The sequence below is a fragment of the Mesoplodon mirus genome, assembly GCF_964341445.2.
Source record: "Mesoplodon mirus genome assembly, chromosome: 6".
NCBI classification, from domain to species: domain Eukaryota; kingdom Metazoa; phylum Chordata; class Mammalia; order Artiodactyla; family Ziphiidae; genus Mesoplodon; species Mesoplodon mirus.
Window position 1 is genome coordinate 94,702,671 of NC_138982.1, and position 25,862 is coordinate 94,728,532.

The 25,862-nt window shown below is 34.4% G+C and overlaps 1 protein-coding gene across 4 annotated transcripts in view; it reads right to left on the reverse strand.

Annotated features, from left to right (window-relative positions):
* Nucleotides 1-2,386: 2,386 nt before the first annotated feature.
* ALCAM (activated leukocyte cell adhesion molecule) overlaps nt 2,387-25,862 on the reverse strand; it is a 208,086-nt gene continuing 184,610 nt past the window's right edge. For all 4 annotated transcript variants that reach the window (XM_082625201.1, XM_082625200.1, XM_082625199.1 and 1 more), the window contains 2 exons: nt 6,380-6,495; nt 2,387-4,830 (listed from right to left, as the gene is read on the reverse strand). In XM_082625201.1, coding sequence (XP_082481327.1) covers nt 6,408-6,495 — 88 coding nt within the window. In that variant the 3' untranslated portion in view covers nt 2,387-4,830; nt 6,380-6,407. The remainder of the gene's footprint in view (nt 4,831-6,379; nt 6,496-25,862) is intronic.

Genomic DNA, 25,862 nt, shown 5'->3' on the forward strand with positions numbered 1-25,862 from the left:
GTATAGAAAAAGTTGAGATGACATTTTGATTATTTATCTCACAAATAGTCCAAATTGAGCTGCTGTCTGCTTCTGAAGGCATGTTTTGTAAAATGCTATACCTTCTGGAGACCATAGCCTGTGCTCTCTGATAATACACGTTTTCTTAAAGAATATAATAATTTATGTAGAGCCTCTAGATGTTGAGGACCTCATTTATTTCTTGGTAGTATAGAATTTATGCAATTAGGTTTACTCATACAAATTTCATTGCAACTATTGAGTCTAACACGTGCTATTATACCTTTTGTTACGATTATGAATGCCTCCCATCAAAGTACCATGAATATTTTTACCCCGTAGCTGCTTCCTATTTGACAAATATTTTGTAGTTCTTCAAACAATTCCTTTTCTGATAAGCAAATCCTATATCCTCCCTTACAGGTTTATGGGGTAAAGTAGCCCATAATGTGTGTGTGTGTGTGCGTGTGTATGCATGCACGTGTGTAAACACCTATAAATGTAATTGAATATCTTTGAATTCACTCAGCTGCTTGGCCATCACAAGGTAAAACCTTTACCTGAGCTAGCTAATAAAAAGAGACAAGACAGATAACTTGAGAACGCCATCTGCCTTTGCAGTCTTATGCTTGTGTGTTCATTTTCCAATGAATATTTGTGCATTTGAGGAGCATTTATAAGAAAAAATGAGAGATGGACATTTGCAGAAGAAAAAGAAATTGGATTGGAACAGGTAAAGAGGGGGAAAAAATGAACTCCAGTATTCTGACTTCATGTTTCTAGTGTTTTTAAAATACTTTTTATTCAGAAGCTTAGATAGGAAATATACATTCTACGTTTAACTGAAGTAATTTTTATTGTTAAAGTATGATACTTGTAAAGCCAAATCTACTGTATTTTTTAAAATAGTACAGTGAGTTCCATTTAATTCCTTAGACATGTAATAAAAAAATAACATTTATATAATAATTTATTGTTTTCAAAGCAGTTTTCACATATTTCTTATCATATTACTCTGAATAAGAATGGCATTAATTACTAGGGGGAACAAGTAGGTTATTCAATGCAAATCTATCTTTTGGCACTCTCCCCAAGCATAGATTAGATGTATATTCAATACAACAGGGATGATAAACAATGTAGTGAATAGAACTTAGACTTGGTCATCTTGAGCACGGGTCCTAGGTCAGCCACTCCTGGTGTCTGTGATTGTAGGCAAACTTATTTACATTGTCTTCATGTGTAAGATAGGGACAGCACCTCCTGTAGCAGAATGGTGGGTGGATTCAAATGAAGCAGTGTAAATAAAACACCAATATAGTCCAGGTCTTATAATAGGTAACTAGTATCTGAGAGCAGTATGTGTGTTTAAAATGTAATGTGGTGTGTATATATATATATATATATATATATATATATATATATATATAGTGTGTGTGTGTGTGTGTGATTTATATCTATATCTATATATAGATATAGATATAGATATACATGTGGGGGCGGTATTTAAGTGTAATGTGATTGATATATATATATATGTCACATCACATTTTTAAATACAGAAGTGTTTTAAATACACACATATATAATCATATATATATAATGTCTAATACTCCAAATACAGTTAAAATATTATAATATTTGCCTATTAAGTGATTTGAATATCTTGGAATAATCCTTTATAGATGGTATAACCAGTTCATGTATCAATTAATGTTTTTCAATTTTACATATTCTAAAAAGGAAGATTTCTTTATTAAAGAAGTGTGGGAACTATAGTAGACTGGGGTGAGCATGGCCTTTAGAATCAGGTTGGTTTGATACCTGACTTATCTTCTTAGAAGCTAACGTACTTGGGAGTTATGGAATCTCTCTAAACCTTAATTTTCTGCTGTGAAACGGGGGATATTTAATACTATTTATAACAGTTCAGGATTAAAAAAGATAACGTATAGATGGCCCAAGCACACAGTATGAGCTCAATAAATATTAATTACTTTCTCTGACGCACATAGCTGGCTTTACCTTACTTGGAGGGGGAAGCATTTCTAGGTTCATGCCTAGGTAACTCCAGATGGTACGCTGAACAGGCAAAGGTCCTCTTAAGTCAGTTCCCAGGACAGTCACGTGGGAGGCCCACAATAAGTGTGACTCTATGGCTGAAAAGGGAGATACACACATTATAGAAATCACCCCTTGTGAAATCGGGGAGTAGATGAAGTGGCTTACCTGACATCATAGGAGGGCATGGACAATTTTATTTTGCTGAATTACTTCTCCAGGGAGATGGGGAGTCACAATGAGTTTTCCACTCTTTAATAAAGACAACTACTTCCTATGCATGAACATCCTAGTTTAGACAAGAGGCAGACAGCTGTGAGAGATATGTGAAGACATATTTCAGTTTTATTATCTTTTAGGCATAGACGGGTATGTTAATCCATTTCCACATACAAGTCCTGTAATCACAGATAGGGAGTGAACCTTGAACTGGCAAAACCTGTCTCCTGTTGCCAAACAGTTAAGTTTGGAAAGACGAAACCTCAAAGGTTGAGGATTGTGCATTATCTTCCTTCCCAGCCTTGCTGTGCTTATGGCTGCTGTTGCACACATAAGCTTTCCTTTTTATCCAGGCATTGATCCACTGGTAACAATGTTGTCCCTTTTTTCCGCAGGCAAACTTTCTGCTTTCAGTCCATAGCTCAGAGTTTCCCATGTTCTGCTCTCTAGGTTCTGACAGCTGTTTTTGGACTTAGTTAACCATAGAAGCCAAGAAATAATTGCAGTAAAAACCTCTCTTTCTATTGTCGCATTGCTTCTTTATGTAAAATGTCTCTTAGGAGTTAAACTTTGAACCTTTGATCTCTCACACCAAAAGATAAAAAGAAAAAATATTTATATGGAGATAAGTTCATTTTAGTGTTCATGGTTTATTGTGGAAAGCAGGTGTTTAAAAATTTTAGAATTTTTTTAACAAAATTCTAAAGATAAAAGAAAAAAAATCACAGTATTTACAGAGATAACAGAATGGCGTAGCCATGCAAAACAAATAACTTTGGTTTTTCCCCTTTCACTTTGGTTTAAATATTGACCAAGATTCAATTTTTTCCTGCCAAATAAAACTTCAATAAATCAAAGTTTAGAGGCAAAATAATATATTTTCTTTTTTCCCATTATATTTTATACAGCATCGAGTCTAATAGGATATTTTATGTACTTAATTCATACCAATACACTATAGGAAGCTTTTAATAAACTGAGTCACTATTGCTCAGACAGCAAACGGTTTACAAATGTACAACAACGTGTGTTTCTAAATAATGCAGAAGTGACAAAGTATTTATTCCTAATCTTCATCTGACTTTAATCTTCAATTTATTTTTCATTGCCTTCCTAATTTTTTATTTCATCAATCTAAAAAACAAACACCAGTTTTCCTTTCCTCCCAAAGAACACAGTTCTATACCTGGAAATCTGATGTTCATTTTTCTTCAATAAAGTTATGTAAATCCATGACAAAAATGGCCATGCCGTGTTCTCCCAGAAACCAGGCTTCTGCTTGAAAGAGCAAAGTTTAAAAGTCTAGTCCCAAGTAGCTACTGGCACATATCCAGCCTACTTCAAAAAGTTTCCATTTACACTACCACCCTATAAATTTCCTCCAGCATAAAACATGTTTATAAAGTTACAAATTTGAATGTAACTAAAGGTATATAGACATTTTATTATTATACTTTTTGATGTACTGCTTGATAAATTATGTACCAGTTAAAAACACTAAATGATCTCAAGGTGCATTCAATATCTGTAGCGTAGTTAACAAAAACACACGAAAAAAATATATATTCTATATTCTGTGGAAAATAACACAGCTTTGATAATGATCACTGTTAAAAATCTCCAATTCTGACTGATACCTTTTTTTTAAAGGAAATAGGTATAATTTTAAGGCAGTGGATAACCCAAAGGATTTAACTCCAATTTTCAATTACAGTGATTTACATAGTGACCTATGAAAATGGGAATGTTATCCATGATTTTTCCAAACTGTCTCTCATTCATTGATTTGTTTTCTTATTTTGACAGAAAATAATTTACTAGCAGGTGTCTCTAAAGGTAAATGCTACCCAAATTCTATATGATGTTTTTTTCAGAATAGGCAAACTTGTCAGTTTGGGAGCACCATTATTATGTGTGTGTCCATACGTGTGCATGTGATTTCCTTGAGAGTCAGCTGGTGGCACATACACAGAAGTAGTTCATCTGGTGCTTATCAACCTCACTCTTTGCCTCCTCCTCCCTAGTGACAAAAATCAGTTTTTGATTAGGGCAATGTGTGTCCCCAATCTTCACAAGCTGCCACCTTTGGGATTTAGGTGCTTGTGAGAAAGTCTGGGGGCATTACTGATAGCAATCAGAATCAGAAATGTACCTGCTCAGATTATCCATATAAACAATTGAAATAAAAGCATCACATTATACATCAGATTAACAGCAACTCCCAGAACAAAGCTTACAGTGTATAAAAATAGCTACGTAAAAAATTTACATAAAAGGCAAACCAAAAAGGAATTCTCAGTGCAGACATTTACAGAAAAGAAAATCAAACCAACACAACATATGACCTATTATCATGGCTGCCAAAACGTGTTGTTATTGTTTGTAATTTCATTTCATTGTTTTATTTGAAATAATTCTCTAAAATCCTGTGACAGCTTGGTAGAATGAACTGCTTAACACTTGAACCATGAATTGCCGTCAATGTCTTTGTATATGTCTTAAATACAATCCACGTTCATGCTTCAATTGGTCTATATAGTTTTCTTTTCTCTGAAATGATGAAAAAAACCCACAATTCAGATAAGTTACCATAGCAATCACTTTTCACAATCAACATATGCTTTGTACTGAAAGTGATACTTCATAAGAGCTTTTTATAAAGCTCCACTGTCCCAGAACCTAACTGTAATCTCAGGTATTGCTGCAGCTCTTCAACTAATAATCTTTTTGAATTGTTGAAAGTATTTTTTTGTGAAAATTGCTTAATTCTTATGAAAATTATAAGGTTTCTCAGGAAAATATTTCATTCTGCTTCTCTTCAGGTTAACAAACTCACTTATCCCTTCAAATCACATTCCATTTTGTGGGCTTTGTCCTCAAGCTCAATTTTCCTTTGAGAATTTACTCTATCTAATTTTGAAGAAAAAAGAAGGTAAACTCTACATTTACAGAGGATTGAGGAACAAATCCTAGAGAAGCAGAAATAAGAATCAGGTGGGAATGCTGCGTACTTGGTCTCCAGTGGAAGGCAGGATAAGGGAAGGAATTCAGATCTTACTCCTTTCACCCAATCATTTTGAGATTCTGGTTTCCAGATTATAAAAATGTCTTATTTCAATCATTCTTATTTTTCTTTCCTGTGTGCATTCTTCTAATTGCAATTCTTTCCCTTGCTCCCTATCTCCTCTATGGGATTAATTTAGGTGACCCACTCAAATCATAACTTGCGGTCTATTTATAATGAACCAAAGTTTCACTATGGCTGTTGGGGATTTTTATATATTTGAGTAAACTATAGTAACATTATTCTCAAGGACACAAAAAATATTTTGTCCAAATGGCTTCTCTGTTTGACTGGCTCAAGAGAACATAAATAAAAATAAAAAGTTCAAATTGAAAGTGGCAATGCCATGGAAATATATCTCTTTTGGAGATTATCTTAAAAATCACACTCATATAGCTCTTATATATTGATGTATGCAATATATATGCATGTATATATATTATATTGATATATACATAATACACACACATATATATGCACATATAGATACATACACATGTATATAATATATACACTATTTGGAAAAGCGTGTGTGTACACACACACAAATTTGTTAGTCTTTTCATTAGAATGATTTGAGAGATGGTTGTATAAATATGCTGACACTTTTAAGTATATTAAATCCTTGGATTAAAATTTTTATATTTTAAAATTATTCTCATAATTGCTTTTTAAAATAAAGTATGAGAATTGCTTCTCATCTAATCAAAATATCAATTTATAAAATTAAAATTTTTGCACTCAGCAAAATTTTTGGCATTAAAATATAAAATGCTCATTGAATGTTAAAATCTCAAAATTGATTTCAATTATTCTGAGGATAATGATTTTTATTCAGAGGATGAGGAGTCTGTTGAGATTCCATACTTCTGAGAACACCTTTCTGAGTAACCAAAGTTTCCTTTTGAAAAACTCTCTTCCTGTTTGAAAGCTGTAATTATAAGGCATCTTAATGTCATGGCTTTCCCTTTCATCTCTAGGATGTTTCATACTTTCCTGGGAATTATTTCTATAAACCTCAGACAGCCTACCCACCTGGACAACAAGTGGAACAGTTTCTCTCTTAGGCTTCTGTTTTGTGATGGTTTTCTTCTAACTTTTTGTTTTCTTCCAGATTACCAAGATCCTTGTTTACATGTTTTGATGCAGTCCTATGAGAGAATTAAACATTATCACATTGACACTCACATATTTAACCTTTCTTATTTTTAATTTTAGGGTTCACATTAATGTATCTTTGAAAAGCAAATGTTATACATCGAATACACGTAAGTCCCTAGGACAAACAATTTCACATCTGTGAGCCTTGATTGGTAACAGAACACATTCCACTGAAATTACCTTGGTTGTAGGGTTGCATTAAATGTATGCTAAGAGCAAAAGAAGTCAGTTATTTTGAACACACACTATACATACTTAGTTGCATCATGTTTTTGCCTGGGTTGATTTTCTTTCTACTTTCTGGGAAGTAATTATTATCATTTGATAGTCAAAATTTTCATTCTGGGAAAATGCATCCTGCAAAAATTTTCTGAAGAAGTTTCACTAGGGGCTTTCAGTTTCTGCATTCCCTATTATGCATCCATGTTGAACCAATGTCCTGTATCTTAGCAGAAGCTAAGGCAGCTCTAATGTGGTAGTTCTCAAATTGTGGCCTCAGACCAGCAGTATCAGCACCCCCTGGGAACGTGACAGAAGTGAAAATTCTGAGACCCCACCTTAGAAGCATGTAAAAGAAACTCTGGGGATGGGGCCTGCAATCTATGATAAACAAAAGACCTCCTAGTGGTCCGGCTGCATGTAAAGTTTGAGAACCACTGCCCTAGTGGCTTCCAGGGTTACACACAACTACTAGATTCTCTCTTTTAAGAGCTGAAATCAGGTTTTCTTAAACACACAGCTAAATTCCTTGGTTTTGTGACCACTTGAGAGAAATCATAACTGTATTTCCAAGAGTGTACTATTTCCTTCCCTCCTTCCTTCCTCCCTCCCTCCACTCTCTCTTCCTTCCTTCCATTCCTCCTTTATTCCCTAACTCTCTCCTTGTTATATGCACATCAGGGGAATCACAGTGATATGGTACTTCAAATTATTATTTCTATATAATTCCTAGTAATACTTCTACTTTTATATAAAAATTATATAGTACCAGATGTGTCTCTTGGTTAAGGAAGCTAGGGTAGAAAACTCCACTTTTCCCTAAAAGTATTTCTATGCTTTAAATAGAACTCCTTAACTCATTTGCTAAGAATCACAACTTAATAGTGTGATAGTGTTAAGAGTGTCATAGTGTTAATAGTGTGTAACTGTGTATGATTTATGTCCAAGTGAGATAAAGACATATGGCTCATTCATACTGAGACATTCATTATATTTAGCTTAAATTTAATTTAATTTGTGATTTAAAAATTCTTAATTAAGCTTAAACTACAGCCTTCTAAATTGATTCATAAGCAGGAGAGCAACCTCAAACCCTGCCAACATGATTGAGTCCTATAATATGTGACAGTATATATATATATATATATATATATATATATATATATATATATGAATTTACATGTATAAAATTAAGGTATATATGCCATCTACATTATATATATCACATTATATATATATATATATATACCACAGATCATTTGAGGTCTAGTCTCTTTTGCTAATAAGTTACTTAACTAGTAATGAATAAAATCTTAGTAACCTCAATAATATCCATACAAAATAATGTACCTATCATAAGAGTACAGTTCAATGAATTTTCAAAAACTGGGTGCATGAATGTAACTAGTACCTAGTTCAAGAATCAAAATAGTTGCAGATGAAGAAATCCCCCATTATACTCCCTTCCAGTCACTTCTACTTCCCCAAAGGTTACTATAATCCTGTTATCTCACAGAATGGTTTTACCTGGTTTTATAATTTGTTATAAATGGAATCATACCACATGTATTCATTTCTGTCTGCCTTTTATTTAAACTCAACTTTATGTTTGTGACATTCATATATAATGTTGCATGTAGTTGTAGGTTGTTTATTTTCATTGCTGTATAGCTTGTTATTGGGCTTATTTATCTATTTTACTGGTGACAGACATTTTTGCTCTTTATTCTTTCTGGGATTTCACTTATACATAAATTAGATCTTTTGTGTGTGTCCCACATGTCTCTCATGCTCTTATGTGTCTTATCTATTCTTTTTCCTCTCTGTGCTTCAACTTGGACGTTTTCTATTGATCTGTATTACAGTTTACTTCTCTTGTGTTCTGCTGTAGCCAGTCTGCTTTTAAATTTATCCACCAAAGACCTATTTTTTTAAAGATTTTTTTTAAAAGGTCAAGCCTTTTATTTATATATTTATTTATGGCTGCATTGGGTCTTTGTTGCTGTGCACAGGCTTTCTCTAGCTGTGGCAAGCAGGGGCCACTCTTTGCTGCAGTGCATGGGTTCTAGGCGTGTGGGCCGCAGCAGCTGTGGCACGCGGGGGCTCAGTAGTTGTGGCTCGTGGGCTCTAGAACGCAGGCTCAGCAGCTGTGGTGCATGGGCCCAGTTGCTCTGTGGCATGTGGGATGCTCCCAGACCAGGGCTCCAACCTGGCTCCCCTGCATTGACAGGCAGATACCTAACCACTGTGCCATGAGGGAAGTCCCCAAAGACCTATTTTTTAATATTAACTTTTTTAAGTCTAAAATGTCAATTTGATTTTTAAATATTTTAAAGTACATTTCTATTTTCTATTCCATTCATCTCCTTTGGTCATCTTTTCTTCCCCTTTCAGTATCTTATTTATAGTTATTTTAATATCCTTGCCTGTTAACTACAATACCCAAATGCATAGATCTGCTTGTCTATTTTTACTCTTGATTATTGATTATATTTTCTTGACTCTTTGCTTATCTAGTCCTTTTTTTTTGCATGACACCATATATAAAATAACAGAAGAGATTACATATGATGTTATTTTCCATCACATAATGTCACCCCTTTACTGCGGATAGGTGAGCAGATAGGGTCTGAAGCTCAGTTGCAGTTTTAGTAAGACTCAGTCTACATCTGGTTTGTCCCTACTCCTAAGTCATGGCCCTCTCAAGTTTCTGATTGAGACTCTGGCATATTTTGCTTTCTTCAGACCTTAAACACAGAGAAATCCAACTCTTCCATTCAGTGAGTCTCTACCCAGATCTCCAGCCATCTGTCCCATGACACTTCAAATGTGGCCAATCTCTTTAGTCTCCTTGAGTTGAGTGTAAGCTCCTTGATAATAAGGACCATGTTTTATTATATCTTACTGTCTGAATATGGTAGGCATCCAAAAGATATTTCTTTTCCTGCATTGAACTAACTGATCTTATTACAGTTTACATCTATTCCCTTTTACTGCTCCTTATGATATTAGTGTTCAGCAATATGAAGTCAATACAGACCCAGCTGCTTTTTTACAGATAGGTAAAATAGAGAAAATACTACATTGAAATGACAGAACTTGAGTGACGTTTTACCCTAATGTTTTCAGGTAAAACTGCACAAAATTATATGCATAAATATGTACCTTGATTATTCTAGTAGCACCTTGCTATATATCCTAATATATAATAATAACTATAATTCCCATAAATCAGTAAGATATTGTAGCAATCAAGGAAAACTACATGATTCTCAAAGCCATTTTCTTTTATTTTCCTTGCCTCCTCTCATCTCCCTGACTTTTCCTTCATTCCTTTTCTCTCTACTTTTCTTTTCACTCCCTCTCTTTCTCTTTTATTCTTTCAAGCTCACTTCATTAAATACTATTCTTTCCTCCAAAGTAAAAATTCCAAATTGCAGGGAGCCAGTAGAGAGAGAGACAGATAAAAGAGTCAATGTTGTATAAGCATAAAAATAAAATAAAATAAAATAAATTTAGCAATGTAATAAATCAATTTTGCAACTGTATTTTTTTTTCAACCTACTTTGACCAGTATGGGAAGAAGGAAGTTACAATAAGTTTGAGGACATAATATTTTCACAATGTAAAAATAAAGCACGGACCAGTCCCTCCCATTAGGAAACTTGCACAAGCCTCTTAGATAGCCTCATCCACAAGAGGGCAGACAGCAGAAGCAAGAACTACAATCCTGCAGCCTGTGCAACAAAAACCACATTCACAGAAAGATAGACAAGATGAAAAGGCAGAGGGCTATGTACCAGACAAAGGAACAAGATAACACCCCAGAAAAACAATTAAATGAAGTAGAGATAGGCACCTTACAGAAAAAGAATTCAGAATAATAATAGTGAAGATGATCCAGGACCTCGGAAAAAGAATGCAGGCAAAGATGGAGAAGATGCAAGAAACGCTTAAGAAAGACCTAGAATGAAAGAACAAACAAACAGAGATGAACAATACAAAAACTGAAATGAAAACTATACTAGAAGGAATCAATAGCAGAATAACTGAGGCAGAAGAACGGATAAGTGACCTGGAAGACAGAATGGTGGAATTCACTGCTGTGGAACAGAATAAAGAAAACAGAATGAAAAGAAGTAAAGACAGCCTAAGAGACCTCTGACATAACATTAAATGCAACAACATTCACATTATAGGGGTCCCAGAAGGAGAAGAGAGAGAGAAAGGACCAGAGAAAATATTTGAAGAGATTATAGTCAAAAACCTCCCTAACATGGGAAAGGAAATAGCCACCCAAGTCCAGGAAGTGCAGAGAGTCCCATACAGGATAAACCCAAGGAGAAACACGCTGAGACACATAGTAATCAAATTGGCAAAAGTTAAAGGCAAAGAAAAATTATCGAAAGCAGCAAGGGAAAAACAACAAATAATATACAAGGTAACTCCCATAAGGTTAACAGCTGATTTCTCAGCAGAAACTCTACAAGCCAGAAGGGAGTGGCATGATATACTTCGAGTGATGAAAGGGAAGAACCTACAACCAAGATTACCCAGCAAGGATCTCATTCAGATTCAATGGAGAAATCAAAAGCTTTACAGACAAGCAAAAGCTAAGAGAATGCAGTACCACCAAAACAGCTATACAACAAATGGTAAAGGAACTTCTCTAAGTGGGAAACACAAGAGAAGACAAGGACCTACAAAAACAAACACAAAACAATTAAGAAAATGGTCATAGGAACATACATATCGATAATTACCTTAAATGTGAATGGATTAAATGCTCCAACCAAAAGACACAGGCTTGCTGAATGGATACAAAAACAAGACCCATATATATGCTGTCTCCAAGAGACCCACTTCAGACCTAGAGACACATACAGACTGAAAGTGAGGGGATGGAAAAAGATATTCCATGTAAATGGAAATCAAAAGAAAGCTGGAGTAGCAATACTCATGTCAGATAAAATAGACTTTAAAATATAGAATGTTACAAGAGACAAGGAAGGATACTTTGTAATGATCAAGGGATCAATCCAACAAAAAGATATAACAATTATAAATATATATGCACCCACCATAGGAGCACCTCAATACATAACGCAACTGCTAAGAGCTATAAAAGAGGAAATTGAAAGTATCAAAATAATAGTGGGGTACTTTAACACCTCACTTACACCAATGAACAGATCATCCAAAATGAAAATAAATAAGGAAACAGAAGGTTTAAATGACACAATAGACCAGATAGATTTAATTGATATTTATAGGATATTCCATCCAAAAACAGCAGATTACACTTCCTTCTCAAGTGCGCATGGAACATTCTCCAGGATAGATCACATCCTGGGTCACAAGTCAAGCCTCAGTAAGCTTAAGAAAATTAAAATCATATCAAGCATATTTTCTGACCACAATGCTATGAGATTAGAAATGAATTACAGAGAAAAAAACATAAAAAGCACAGACACATGGAAGCTAAACAATACGTTACTAAATAAGAAAGAGATCACTGAAGAAATCAAAGAGGAAATCAAAAAATACCTAGAGACAAAAGACAATGAAAACACGATGATCCAAAACCTATGGGATGCAGCAAAGGAGTTCTAAGAGGGAAGTTTATAGCTATAAAAGCGTACCTCAAGAAACAAGAAAAATATCAAGTAAAATATCTAACCTTACACCTAAAGGAACTAGAGAAAGAAAAACAAACAAAACCCAAAATTAGCAGAAGGAAAGAAATCATAAAGATCAGAGCAGAAATAAATGAAATAGAGACAAAGAAAGCAATAGGAAAGATCAATAAAACTAAAAGCTGGTTCTTTGAGAAGATAAACAAAAGTGATAAACCATTAGCCAGAATCATCAAGAAAAAGAGGGAGAGGACTCAAATCAATAAAATTAGAAATGAAAAAGGAGAAGATACAACACACATCACAGAAATACAAATCATCCTGAGAGACTACTACAAGCAACTCTATGCCAATAAAATGGACAACCTGGAAGAAATGGACAAATTCTTAGAAAGGTGTAACCTTCCAAGACTGAACCAGGAAGAAATAGAAAATATGAACAGACCAATCACAAGTAATGAAATTGACACTGTGATTAAAAATCTTCCAACAAACAGAAGCCAGGACCACATGGCTTCACAGGTGAATTCTATCAAACATTTAGAGATGAGCTAACACCCATCGTTCTCAAACTCTTCCAAAAAATTGCAGAGGAAGGAAAACTCCCAAACTCATTCTATGAGGCCACCATCACCCTGATACCAAAACCAGACAAAGGTACTACAAAAAAAGAAAATTACACACCAATATCACTGAGGAATATAGATGCAAAAATCCTCAACAAAATACTAGCAAACAGAATCCAACAATACATTAAAAGGATCATACACCATGATCAAGTGGGAGTTATCCCAGGGATGCAAGGATTCTTCAATATGCAAAAATCAATCAATGTGATACACCATATTCACAAATTGAAGAATAAAAACCATATGATCACCTCAATAGATGCAGGAAAAGCTTTTGACAAAATTCAACACCCATCTCTGATAAACACTCTCCAGAAAGTGGGCATAGAGGGAACCTACCTCAACATAATAAAGGCCATGTATGACAAACCTACAGCAAACATCATTCTCAATGATGAAAACTTGAAAGCATTTCCTTTAAGATCAGGAACAAGACAAGGATGTCCACTCTCACCACTATTATTCAACATAGTTTTGGAAGTCCTAGCCACGGCAATCAGAGAAGAAAAAGAAATAAAATGAATAGAAACTGGAAAAGAAGAAATAAAACTGTCATTGTTTGCAGATGACATGATACTATACACAGAGAACCCTAAAGATGCCACCAGAAAACTACTAGAGCTAATCAATGAATTTGACAAAGTTGCAGGATAAAAAATTAATGCACAGAAATCTCTTGCATTCCTATACACTAATGATGAAAAATCTGAAAGAGAAATTAAGGAAACACTCCCATTTACCATTGCAACAAAAAGAATAAAATATCTAGGAGTAAACCTACCTAGGGAGACAAAGACCCATATGCAGAAAATGATAAGACACTGATGAAAGAAATTCAAGATGATACCAACAGATGGAGAGATATACCATGTTCTTGGATTGGAAGAGTCAATATTGTGAAAATGACTATACTACCCAAAGCAATCTACAGATTCAATGAAATTCCTATCAAATTAAGAATGGCATTTTTTATGGAACTAGAACAAATAATCTTAAAATTTATATGGAAACACAAAAGACCCCGAATAACCAAAGCAGTCTTGAGAGAAAAAAGCGGAGCTGGAGAAATCAGACTCCCTGACTTCAGATATACTACAAAGCTACAGTAATCAAGACAATATGGTACTGGCACAAAAACAGAAACACAGATCAATGGAACAAGATAGAAAGCTCAGAGATAAATCCATGCACCTATGGCCAACTAGTCTATGACAAAGGAGGCAAAGATATACAATGGAGAAAAGACATTCTCTTCAATAAGTGGTGCTGGGAAAACTGGACAGCTACATGTAAGAGAATGAAATTAGAACATTCCCTAACACCGTACACAAAAAGAAACTCAAAATGGATCAGAGACCTAAATGTAAGACCGGACACCATAAAACTCTCAGAGGAAAACATAGGAAGAACACTCTTTGACATAAATTATGGTAAGTCTTTTTTGATCCACCTCCTAATGTAATGGAAATAAAACCAAAAATAAACAAATCGACCTAATGAATCTTCAAAACTTTTGCACAGCAAAGGAAACCATAAACAAGAAGAAAAGACAACCCTCAGAATGGGAGAAAATATTTGCAAATGAATCATTGGACAAAGGATTAATCTCCAAAATATATAGATAGCTCATGCAGCTCAATAATAAAAAAACAAACAACCCAATCCAAAAATGGGCAGAAGACCTAAATAGACATTTCTCCAAAGAAGACATACAGATGGCCATGAAGCACATGAAAAGCTGCTCAACGTCACTAATTATTAGAGAATTGCAAATCAAAACTACAATGAGTTATCACTTCACACCAGTTAGAATGGGCATCATCAGAAAATCTAAAAACAGCAAATGCTGGAAAGGGTGTGGAGAAAAGGGAACCCTCTTGCACTGTGAGTGGGAATGTAAACTAATACAGCCACTATGGAGAACAGTATGGAGGTTTCTTAAAAAAGTAGTAATAGAATTACTATATGACCCAGCAATGCCACTACTCGGCATATACCCAGAGAAAACCATAATTCAAAAAGACACATATACCCCAATATTCATTGCAGCAGTATTTACAGTAGTCAGGTCATGGAAGCAACCTAAATGCCCATCTACAGATGAATGGATAAAGAAGATGTGGTACACATATACAATGGAATATTACTCAGCCATAAAAGGAACGAAATTGGGTCATTTGTTGAGATGTGGATGGATCTAGAGACTGTCATGCAGAGTGAAGTAAGTCAGAAAGAGAAAAACAAATATCGTATATTAACGCATATATGTGGAACCTAGAGAAATGGTACAGATGAACCGCTTTGCAGGGCAAAAATTTAGACACACATGTAGAGAACAAACCTATGGACACCAAGGGGGGAAAGTTGCATGGGGGTGGGGGTGGGGCGTGATGAATTGGGTGATTGGGATTGACATGTATACACTGATGTGTATAAAACTGGTGACTAATAAGAACCTGCTGTATAAAAATAAATAAAATAAAATTCAAAAATTAAAAATAAATAAATAAATAAAACAAAGCATGGACTATTAGAAGCTCTTGTAATTGTAATGATTAAAAAAACAACCCACTTCTATTTTGTCAATCCTTACATTTATAACATTATAAGCTCTCAGGAAAATACAGAATAAGCTATATGGCTGTACTTGAGAGTAACAAGAAGAAATTAGGAACTGAAGGAAAGTTGACCCCTATACTGGATGAGCTCTACTTTTGCATAAGTTTTCCTCTGAGGGCATCTCCCATGTGCAGAGGCATAGGCTAACTAGAACTAAACCTTGAAATCAAGGGTAATAAAATCTCAAAAAAGGAGAGAGCCAAAGAGTGGTGAGGAGCCCAGATTTGTGTATAAACTACACAAATGATCTCTAAATTGCACATGTGGAAGAAATTTCATGTAGCCCAGAAGAAAGCAACACATGGAAAGCTTAAAAACGTGACATAGATTTTAGCTGTTACCCACACAGAGGAGACAGAGTTTGTAGTTGAACCTAACCAAGCCAGGAGTTATTGGCAATCATGTCAATCTTTCTATTGAAATCCCAGAAAAACTTAGTAAAGACTATGTGTCAAGATTCAGCATTCACCCTGACAGATGTGAAATATAAAATGTAAAAGTAACCGTGACATGATCAAAGAAAATTGGAAAAACAATCCATATCCTTTAGCCTATACAGTAGAACCTAGGATCTCTACAACGTATCACCAAACAAAGAATAGTTATGAACAAGAAGTTACCACACATAAAAATGAAGAGTAAAATAATGGAACACAAAGTCCAGAGAATGTCCTTGAATAATAGAGACTTTGGAAATAACAGTTAAGAACTTTTAATCAGTATTACATAACATGTTCAATGACTTAAAGAAAAGTAAGGTAACAATGAGAGAACAGATATAAATCTCAGTACTGAAAATGTAAACGAAAGTCATTCTACAACTTAAAACTACAATATTGGAAATTAACAATTCACTAAATTATCTTATTACCAGATTGGAGGTGCAGAATAAAGCCTCATTGAACATAAGGACAAAAAATATAAATTATATATTCTAAAAAATTGAGAGAAAAATAATAGAAATAAAAGAAGCAGATCCTGAGTGACCTGTGGGACATTAGTGAGCAATCTAACAAATGTGTAATTGGAGTCCCAGTAGGAGAAGCAAAAGAGAATTGGGGCATAAAATATATTTGAAGAAACAATGAAAAATATTCCTAGATTTGTTGCTGTCCATTAACTTGCATCCAAAATGGTCAGCAGCTCCAAGGAGGAATGATAAAAAGAAAAACACATCTAATTACATCATACTGAAAGTAATTGAAAGCAAATATAAAGACAATGATTTGAAAGTAGCCGTAGAAAATTTGTTCAGGGGAACAATGACATGAAAAGCAGCTGATGTCTCATCAAGAAAACAATGCATAACAAAGTTAATTCAACGTCTTAAAAATGCTGGAAAAAACCTCTCAAACTAGAATTTTATATCTAGTAAAAATATATTTTAATAAAAAGCAAAATAAAGATATGTTAAATTGAATAAAAGAAAACTGGGAAAAATTATCACTAGCAGACCTGTGCTAAAAGAAGTATTAAATAAAGTTCTTTGGTTGAAGGAAAATGATACTAGATGGAAACTCAGATATATAAGAAAGAATGAATATAGATTATATATGTGCTAAAATATAAAATACTATTAAAATTTTTTTACAAAGACAACCAACAGTTTAATGCTATATATATAGCATTATATATGACCTTTGAAAAACTGTATTTTCATTTAACCTCTTCCATCGTTTTTGCTCTTGTTGTCATATCCATTACAACTGCATATATTATAAACCTCACACTACAATTATATGGAGGAGGATAAATGAAGTTATAATGTTTTGGGGTTTTAGATTATTACATAAGTTGACTGTTATAAACTGTCTTATTGAAATTCCTAGAGCAACCACAATAAAAGAATACAAAGACATATAGTTAAAAGGCCAGTAGATAAATTAAAATGTAACACTAAAACTTATTGGAGTGTCTCAAAAGAAGGCAGGAAAAGAGAAACAGAGGACAACTAGAAAACAAATAGGGAGCTGGTGGTCTTAAATGTAAATATATCAATAATTAAGTAAAATGTGACTTGGCTAAATCCTCCAATTATAAAGTAAAAATTGTCAGACTATAATAAACAATCAAGACTCAACTACATGCTCTATACAAGGGGTTAAGATTTTTTCTGAAAGGTCCAAATAGTGAATATCTTAGTCTTGCAGGCCACATGGATTTGTTTCAACTCTTCTGGCTTTGCAGCATAAAACAACACAGGTAACATGTAAAGAAATGGGCACGGCTGTGCTACCATAAAACTTTATTTACAAAATTAAGCAGCAGCCTGGGACTCATAGTTTGATCAGTCTCTCTGTATGTGAGATGCACTTTAAATATAAAGAGATAACTGAAAATAAAAGGATAGAAAAAGATACACATGTACACCATAAGCATATGAAAACAGTATGGCTATATTAATATCTGGCAATGTAAAATTCAACACAAGGAATATTACAACCATAACGGGAGACATTTAATAATTATAACAGGTTCAATACATAAGCAGGCACAACAATTGTTAGTGTGTATGTTCCTAATGAAAGCCTAAAGCAAAAAGTGACAGAACTAAAGGGAGAAATAGCCAAATATACAATCTTAGAGAATTTAACAGATCATTCTCAGTAGCTGATAGGGTAAATGGACTAAAATTCAGTAAGCATGATCATAATGAAGTAACTAGTACTGGGCTAACTCTAGTACTGGAAGTGTGTATTTGTAACCTTCTTATCAATGCATTATATGTGAAGTGATTTCATATAATTTGAAAAAAATCTATAAGAATAAGAGGATTTAAACCAACTATTATCTACTTTAACATAATATACTATAGAACACTCTACCCATCATCCACCATATAAGTTTTTTCAAGTGTTGAGGAGCATCCACCTGGAAATACTGCATGCCTGCGTGCTAGGCCAAAAAAAAAAAAAAAAAAAAAACCTCAATGCATTCAAAAGACTAAAAGCATACAGACTAGGCTGTCTGAACAAAACGGAATTAGATGAGAAATGTTTTGAAGTTAATAGAGTTCTAGTTACATGGCTCCAAAGTAGAAATCACAAGAGGAATATAAAAATATTTTGAACTGAGTAAATATGAAAATACAACATATTGAAATTTGTGGAATGCAGCTAACCCATTGCTGAGAGGGAGATTAAAAGTTTAAAAGCTTAAGTTATAAAAAAAGAAATGCTAACATCAGTGATCTAAATTTTTAATTTACTTCATGAAATTAGAGAAAGAGAGCAAGTCAAACTCTAAATAACTAGAAGAAAGAAAATAGTAATGACAAGAGCAAAAAAATTTTTTAATTGAAAATAAGCAATAGAAACAAAAACAAAGCAAAAAGTTAGTTATTTGAAATCATCAAGAAAATTGAAAGCTCCCTAAAAAGACTGAACCGATGTATGATAAAGGAACAAAACATAAATTAAGAAAATTACAGAACAATATTCCTCATGAATGTGGACAAAAAAATCCTTAATGAAACATTGGCAAATACTATCCATCAATATATATATAAATTATGATACATCATAATAGAGTGGGATTTTTTCCAGGAATGCAAGATTGGCTTAATATTCAATCATCAATCAATGTAACTGACCATTGTATCAGAATAAAAAATATGAGAAAACAATACGATTATTTTTAGAAATAATGTATATATAGATAGAATATAATATAGATGTAGATATAGAAATGGCATTTGAGAAAATGCAACAATGATTTGCAATAGAAACTCTTAGTAATCTAAGAATACTAAAAAATTTCTTCAACCTGTTAAAGGACTTTGTGTAGGAAGGAATTTGGTTTTGCCCAAAGAGAGGTCTGGCCTTCGTGCTCAGTTCCTGGGAGATAATCTCTAAATATTTAGACTTTTCTGAGTGATAGGAGTGGCTTTCTTATTTGTGGTGGGCTTCTTGGATCACACCTGATAGTTTATGCTGAGGAGATGTCTCAGGGCAGGGCCATCAACACCCAATCATCTTGGGGTGGAGACTGGCCACACCTGAAAGAACAATCATACAGTTTAGGGTGGGGGCTTTGGGCCATTTGATATCAGCCTGACATCTGGGGAAGGGAGAGGCTGGAGATTGAGTTCAACCACATGGATAATTAATCAATCAATCATGCCCATGTAATGAAGTCTCAACAAAAACTGTGGACACCAAAGTTCAGGTGAGCTTCTCAGATCAGCAATACTCCATGCTTTTGCCACTCATTGAGGCCAGTAGAGTAATAGGTCCCTGAGGACAAAGGAAACTTCACATTTAGAATCCTCCCAGACTCTGCCCTGCACTTCTCTTCTCTTAGTCAATTTTAATGTATCCTTTACTTGTAATGAATATAACCATGAGTTCTGTGAGTATTCTAGCAAATTATCAAGCCTGAGGGTGGTTTTGCAAAACCCCAAACTTGATAGCAGAAATGAGGGTAGTCTTATGTGAACTCTTCTCTCTAACTATGTATTTGGACCCTAACTCCTTGCAGCTGGAGTCAGAAGTCTTGGGCAGACATGGCAGTCTGGAGGACACTACCCTTAACTAACTCTGAGTAGGCAAATATGAAAAACGTACAGCTAATATCATACATAATGGCAAATATTGAACAATTCAACCTCTAAGATTGAGAATATGTAAAAATGTCTGCTCTCCACATTTCTATTCAACATTGTATTGAAAGTCTCTATGAGGGCAAATAAATAAATAAATAAATAAATAGCATATGAAATGGAAGAAAAGAAGTAACATTATTTCTATTTGCAGATAAAATGATTGTTTACATAGAAATCTTAAGGAATTCACAGAACAACTAACAGAACAAGTGAATTTAGGAAGATGCATTTCAACAGCAAAAATTATATTTCTATATATTAATATAAAAATGGAAAATAAAACTCACAGAATAATTGCATTTATAATAGCTGCAAAGTACATAAAACATAAGAATGAACTTTATAAGACATATCAGATGTCTACATTAAAATTTATAAAATATTGCTAAGAAAAAATGGAAAATATTTAAGTAAATGGAGATATAGAGGGTGGTCATGGTTTGGAAGACTAAATATTTTTAAGATGTTAAGTATACCCAAACTTATCTAGAAATTCAAAGCAACCATAGTCCCACAAAGCTTTAAAAATTGGGAGGGGGGAGAGAAAGTAACAAGTTGCTCAAGTTTATATGGAAACACAAAGATATAAAAAACTAACACAAGCAGAACATCAAAGTTGAAGGACTATTATGAGGAAGAGGAGGAGGATGAGGATGACAAATGTGCCAAGGCCAAAAGGAAGTTTTTTTAACCAATGGTGCTAGAATGACTTGATATGTATATGCTATATATATATATAGCATAAAACAAGCAAATAAACTAACTTTATCTTGTACCACACACAAAATAGCAGATATATACTCAAGTGTAAAACTATAAAATTTCTAGAAAAAGACATAGAAAAATATCTTTGCCACTTTGGAATAAGCAAAGATTTTGTAGAGTGGACATGAAAAGCAGTAAATATAATAGGAAAAAATTGGTAAGTTGTTATTCATCATAATTAAAAACTTCTCATCAAAAGACAGCATTAAGAAAAGAATAATCAAGCCACAGACTTCGACAACATATTTACAATATATAACAAAGGTTTTTGATATAGAATATGTAAAGAACCCTTACAGAGCAATTACATAAGACAAATAACAATAAAATCATAGGCAAAAGCTTTGAATAGTCGCTGTACAAAAGAAGCTAACCGATAAGTACATGGAGCTTAAAATCATTAGGTCTCAGGGAAATGCAAGTTAAGACCAAAATTAGGTATCATTTCACACCTCCTAGAATGGCTAAAATTAAACAGAACAACACCACCAAATTTATGCAAAGATGTAAAAGAACTGAAACTTTATATATTGCTGGTGGGGCTGCAAATAGGACAACTACTTTGAGAAAGCTGTTTGGCAATTTCTCATGAACAAGTATCTACCCTACAACTTAGCAGTTCCATTTCTAGGTATTTGCCCAGGAGAATGAAAACATATGCCCACGAAAAATGCTTATATAGAAAGTTGGTTTTAGCCATATTATTCATGACAGCCCATACTGGCTGGAAACTATCCAAGTGTCCATAGATAAGAGAATGGATTAAAATAATGTGATATATTCTAACAACGGACCACTACTCAGCAATTCTAAACAATTAAATCATTAATACATGTATTGATATCTCAGAAACACTGTGTTAAAGGAAAGATACGAGTACATTCTGTATAGTTCCATTTATATTAGTTTCCAGATTAAGAAAACGTAATCTCTGGTGGTAATAATCAGCATAGTGGTTGCCTAAGGGAAAAAGGATGGCAGGGCTGGACAGGAAGGAATTCCAAGGGAACTTTCTGAGGTGATGGGATGCTCTATATCATGACTGGAGTAATGGTTACAAAGGTGTATAAATTTATCAAAACAGATTTAATTGCATATTTAATGTAAGCGAGTTTTACCTTAATATAAAAACATTATACAGCGAAAAGCTAAAGCATGATCCTTATGGCCAGGGATTGAAAGAACCAGGCAAAAAGTACAATGAGAATCTGGATACCTTTTCCATTTCCAATACTATTTACTTTCTAGGTGGATTTAGTATTTGTCTGGGGATGAAAAGTAGTTTCTGTGATTTTACCAAATTCTATCAAGTAAAAGGAGGTATTCAGAGGAAGGGAGTGACTAGAATTCCCTCGAAGGAAGTTGTGGTATTCAGGGCAAATCATAATATCTTTCAGCATATCTGTCAGGTAAAATCAGGCTAAGAATCACTGCTCTCAGTCTGGCATTACAAAAAAGGGTTTGTTAAGAGCAACATGAAACATATTTGTAGAATAAGAGCTGAGTAACTTCAAACTGATATTTTTCTTATTTTTAAGTTACAAAAGTAAAAACAGTCTCCCTTCTTTTCTTAATCTCACTCTCCAAAATCATAACTGCTAACACTCTTATAATGCCTTAATATGCCAGGCACTGTTCTAAGTGCTGCATAGGTATTAAATTTATTTAGCCTTAGGATATCTGTGTTTTACACTGAGACTAATAAACTTGCTTGTGGTCACAGAGCTAGCAAGTAGCAAAACCAGGATTCAAGCTCCAGCCGTCTGGCTTCCCAGCCATGTGCCAAGTTATACAAATAAGCTAAGTGTTAACCACTGTGAAATGTACTAAATAGAAATAAAAATAGTGTTGCTGCTGGGGGAAGGGGTATTCACTGAGTCTATGTATATAAGATTTACTTGGAATTTTTAATGAATTTCTCCATTTTTGTTACTGAGAGTCCACTCTCTGTTTCAGGGAAAAGCCTCTAAAAATTATTCTGATTATTTTTGGGCTCAGTTTTGAGATTGATGTGGTAAAAATAATATAATTTTATGGAAGTGTCCTTTTTAATTTGGGGAAATTTCAGAGATTTGAAAGCAGGTTAGATTTCCATCTACTACTGGAAGAGAACAAAAATTTATTTAAACCATTCCCTTTAGCAATATTTTCAGTCAACATTTTTTTTTCAGTCAACTGATTTGAGGGATGAGGTTAAGGCATTTATAAAGAATGAGCACTTGGGTTAAAATAAAAATTGTTACAGTTATTTGGCTTAAATGTTCTCAATCAGTCAGCTTTTTTTATAACTTTAAAATGAGATAAAATTTAAATAATAGAATCACAATAAATTAATATTGGAAGACTCTCTAATTAGTGAGGCAGAGAGAAGAGTCTTGACCTTGGTTGGGGTCAGTGAGTCTGGGTTCTCATCCTCATGTGTCAAGTCTTAGCTGCAAGTCCCTGGACAAGTCCCTCCTCTTAAGATGCTTGCTCTTCTGTAAATAGGGGACAATAGGATCTACTCACAGGGCTGGTGTGAGGATAAATGTATAGTGTATGTGAAAGCCCCCAGCAGGTGACAGGGACTCACAAAACTGATGGTGAGTAATGGACAGCTGCCCAGGCCACATAGCTACTGAGTGGCCAAAGGGAGTTCAGTCCTCGCTCTCAACTCCCCTTCTGTGTTATTTCTGTAAGTGCAGGGATATTAAGGGTTCAAGTTGCTTTTAAATAACTTTTTAGAAGATTCTTAAACTTTTTTGTGAGATTTTCCCCAGTACCATAAACTTGTTTCTGGATCTCCTTGAAAGGAAGTAGGGAACAAATCTAGTGGTGTCTTCTAAGTGTGCCTTTATTTTAATGTTTCAGAGTTGCTAAGAGACTGGATGGAGGTGTTGCTAATGCTACAGTAGAAATCATATTGCAATATATAAATGTATCAAATCAACATGTGGTAAACCTTAGATTTATACATTGTTATATGTCAATTATATCTCAACTAACAAATAGGTTAGAGGGGGATGAAGGAGATAGGAAAAGTGAAGGAGAATAGGAGTTGCAGACATAACCAGTACATCACAATCTTGGAATGTGGTGTCATTTGAAAAGATACATAAAGTGTTATAACAGAAATGTATATTTGGAAAATAAAAACAATACCCATGTAAAATAATTCACACATGAAAGAGTTCATAAGACTTTAGGTTTCCCAAGTGTAGGCATATGTATAACAAATTTGAAAACTCAGAGGCAACATGAGGAATTATTATCACTTCCTCGTTTAGAGGGGCATTTTCTGTGATTTCTAATGTATAGCTTGGCTGGGACACAGCACAGAAGGGCACCAGGACTATGGGTATTTAAGACTGGGACCCTGGCGGTGTGGAGTTGCCACTTTCAGCAAACCAGCCGTTGATACCTGTGCAGGTAATTAGGATCATACCCATGAGAATAGTTATTTTTCTTTCTTCCCTGGTCACAACTCTCAGCAAAGTAAGTTTCCTCCTGGGCCAAGCTTAATAAAGAGCTAGAGGAGGAGAGGAGGGCTCTAACCACTGCATCTTAGAAAGACAGTTGTCAGCAATTTCTGGGTTTGAAGAAGGAAACAAAGAAGAATAGTTGGACTTATTACAAGTTTCAATTTGATATCCTTAGCATTTCTAAGACTCTCCAAAGAAACTCTCCATTAAAAGAGATTTCCTAATGTCCTCAGTGAAAAACAGAAAATGGCTTTCACTTGGGCAATAGTGAATATGGGAACCACCATTATGTAAAGTATCAGTAGATCAAAATAAATGTAACAGTACTGAATATGCATGAAAGCAGGATGCCACTGGCATGTATTCAGCATCATCGTTCAAAGTGTTTCCTTTAGGTGGGTAATGTGCTAACACAGCCTGGGCAGAGGCAGATGCTTGAGGAACAGGATTTCCCTTCACCTTTGAAACAATAATTAAACCAAACACATGAAATTAAAAAAAATAAAGTGCAATGCATACATACAGACAGCTAGAAGAGATAAAAATTGAAAACATTATGTTTTGATGCTATCTCTTTCCTCTGGAAATGTTTCAGTTCACATGTAGTAGGAGAGGGCAAGGCCATGAATGGCTCTGCCCTTTGGGTGGCCAATGACCTTGTGATTGACCAAAGGGGGACTCCAGCATTTCCACATTATCTTATTTCCCCTCTAGTCTCCCCTGTTATTTATGCTTTGATAGAATAATGGGGCATTTTCTTTTCTTCCTTCTTTTGGCTGCCTGCCAGGCTGTGGGTAGGGAAGGGAAAAGAAACGAAAACTTGGATTAGTTTGACGTCTAATACAAGGTGAGAGGCCACATCAGCCCTGCACTTGAGAGCACACCCTTCCACCCCTAGCACTATATTAAATGCCAGCAGGCAATCAAAGTCAGAGACGAAGTTTTAATTCCAAAGAAGTCCTGGTGAGGCAGCAAAATATATTTGAAAGTTTATATGGGATATGGAATAAGATATTGCGTGTGTTATCTTAGGCAGATTACACTCACTGAGCCTTAGATACTATGAAATATGGTTACCTTATTAAATTTACCTCATTAAAATTTGAGGATTTGAGTAAAAGTACAAAAAGAGAAGAAGATGCTTACATAGTAATAAATGAGGAAAGTCACTCAAAATGTGCTATAAATGGTCCTTCAGCACTATATTTTCAACCTATTCAGCAGGGAGTCTGCATAAGTTCCCTTATGGGAAAATATATTTGATTTTAGACAGAGTATTGATTGGAAATAGAATTCAGTTAAAATAAACTTTCTTGCAAGATCCTGTTCCATATATTAAGAGATACTAATAAGAAGGGTTTTAGAAAGCCTTAATTTAACAGTATTTCTTGAAGTTTGGGGGTTATAGGCAGTCTTCTTTAGTCT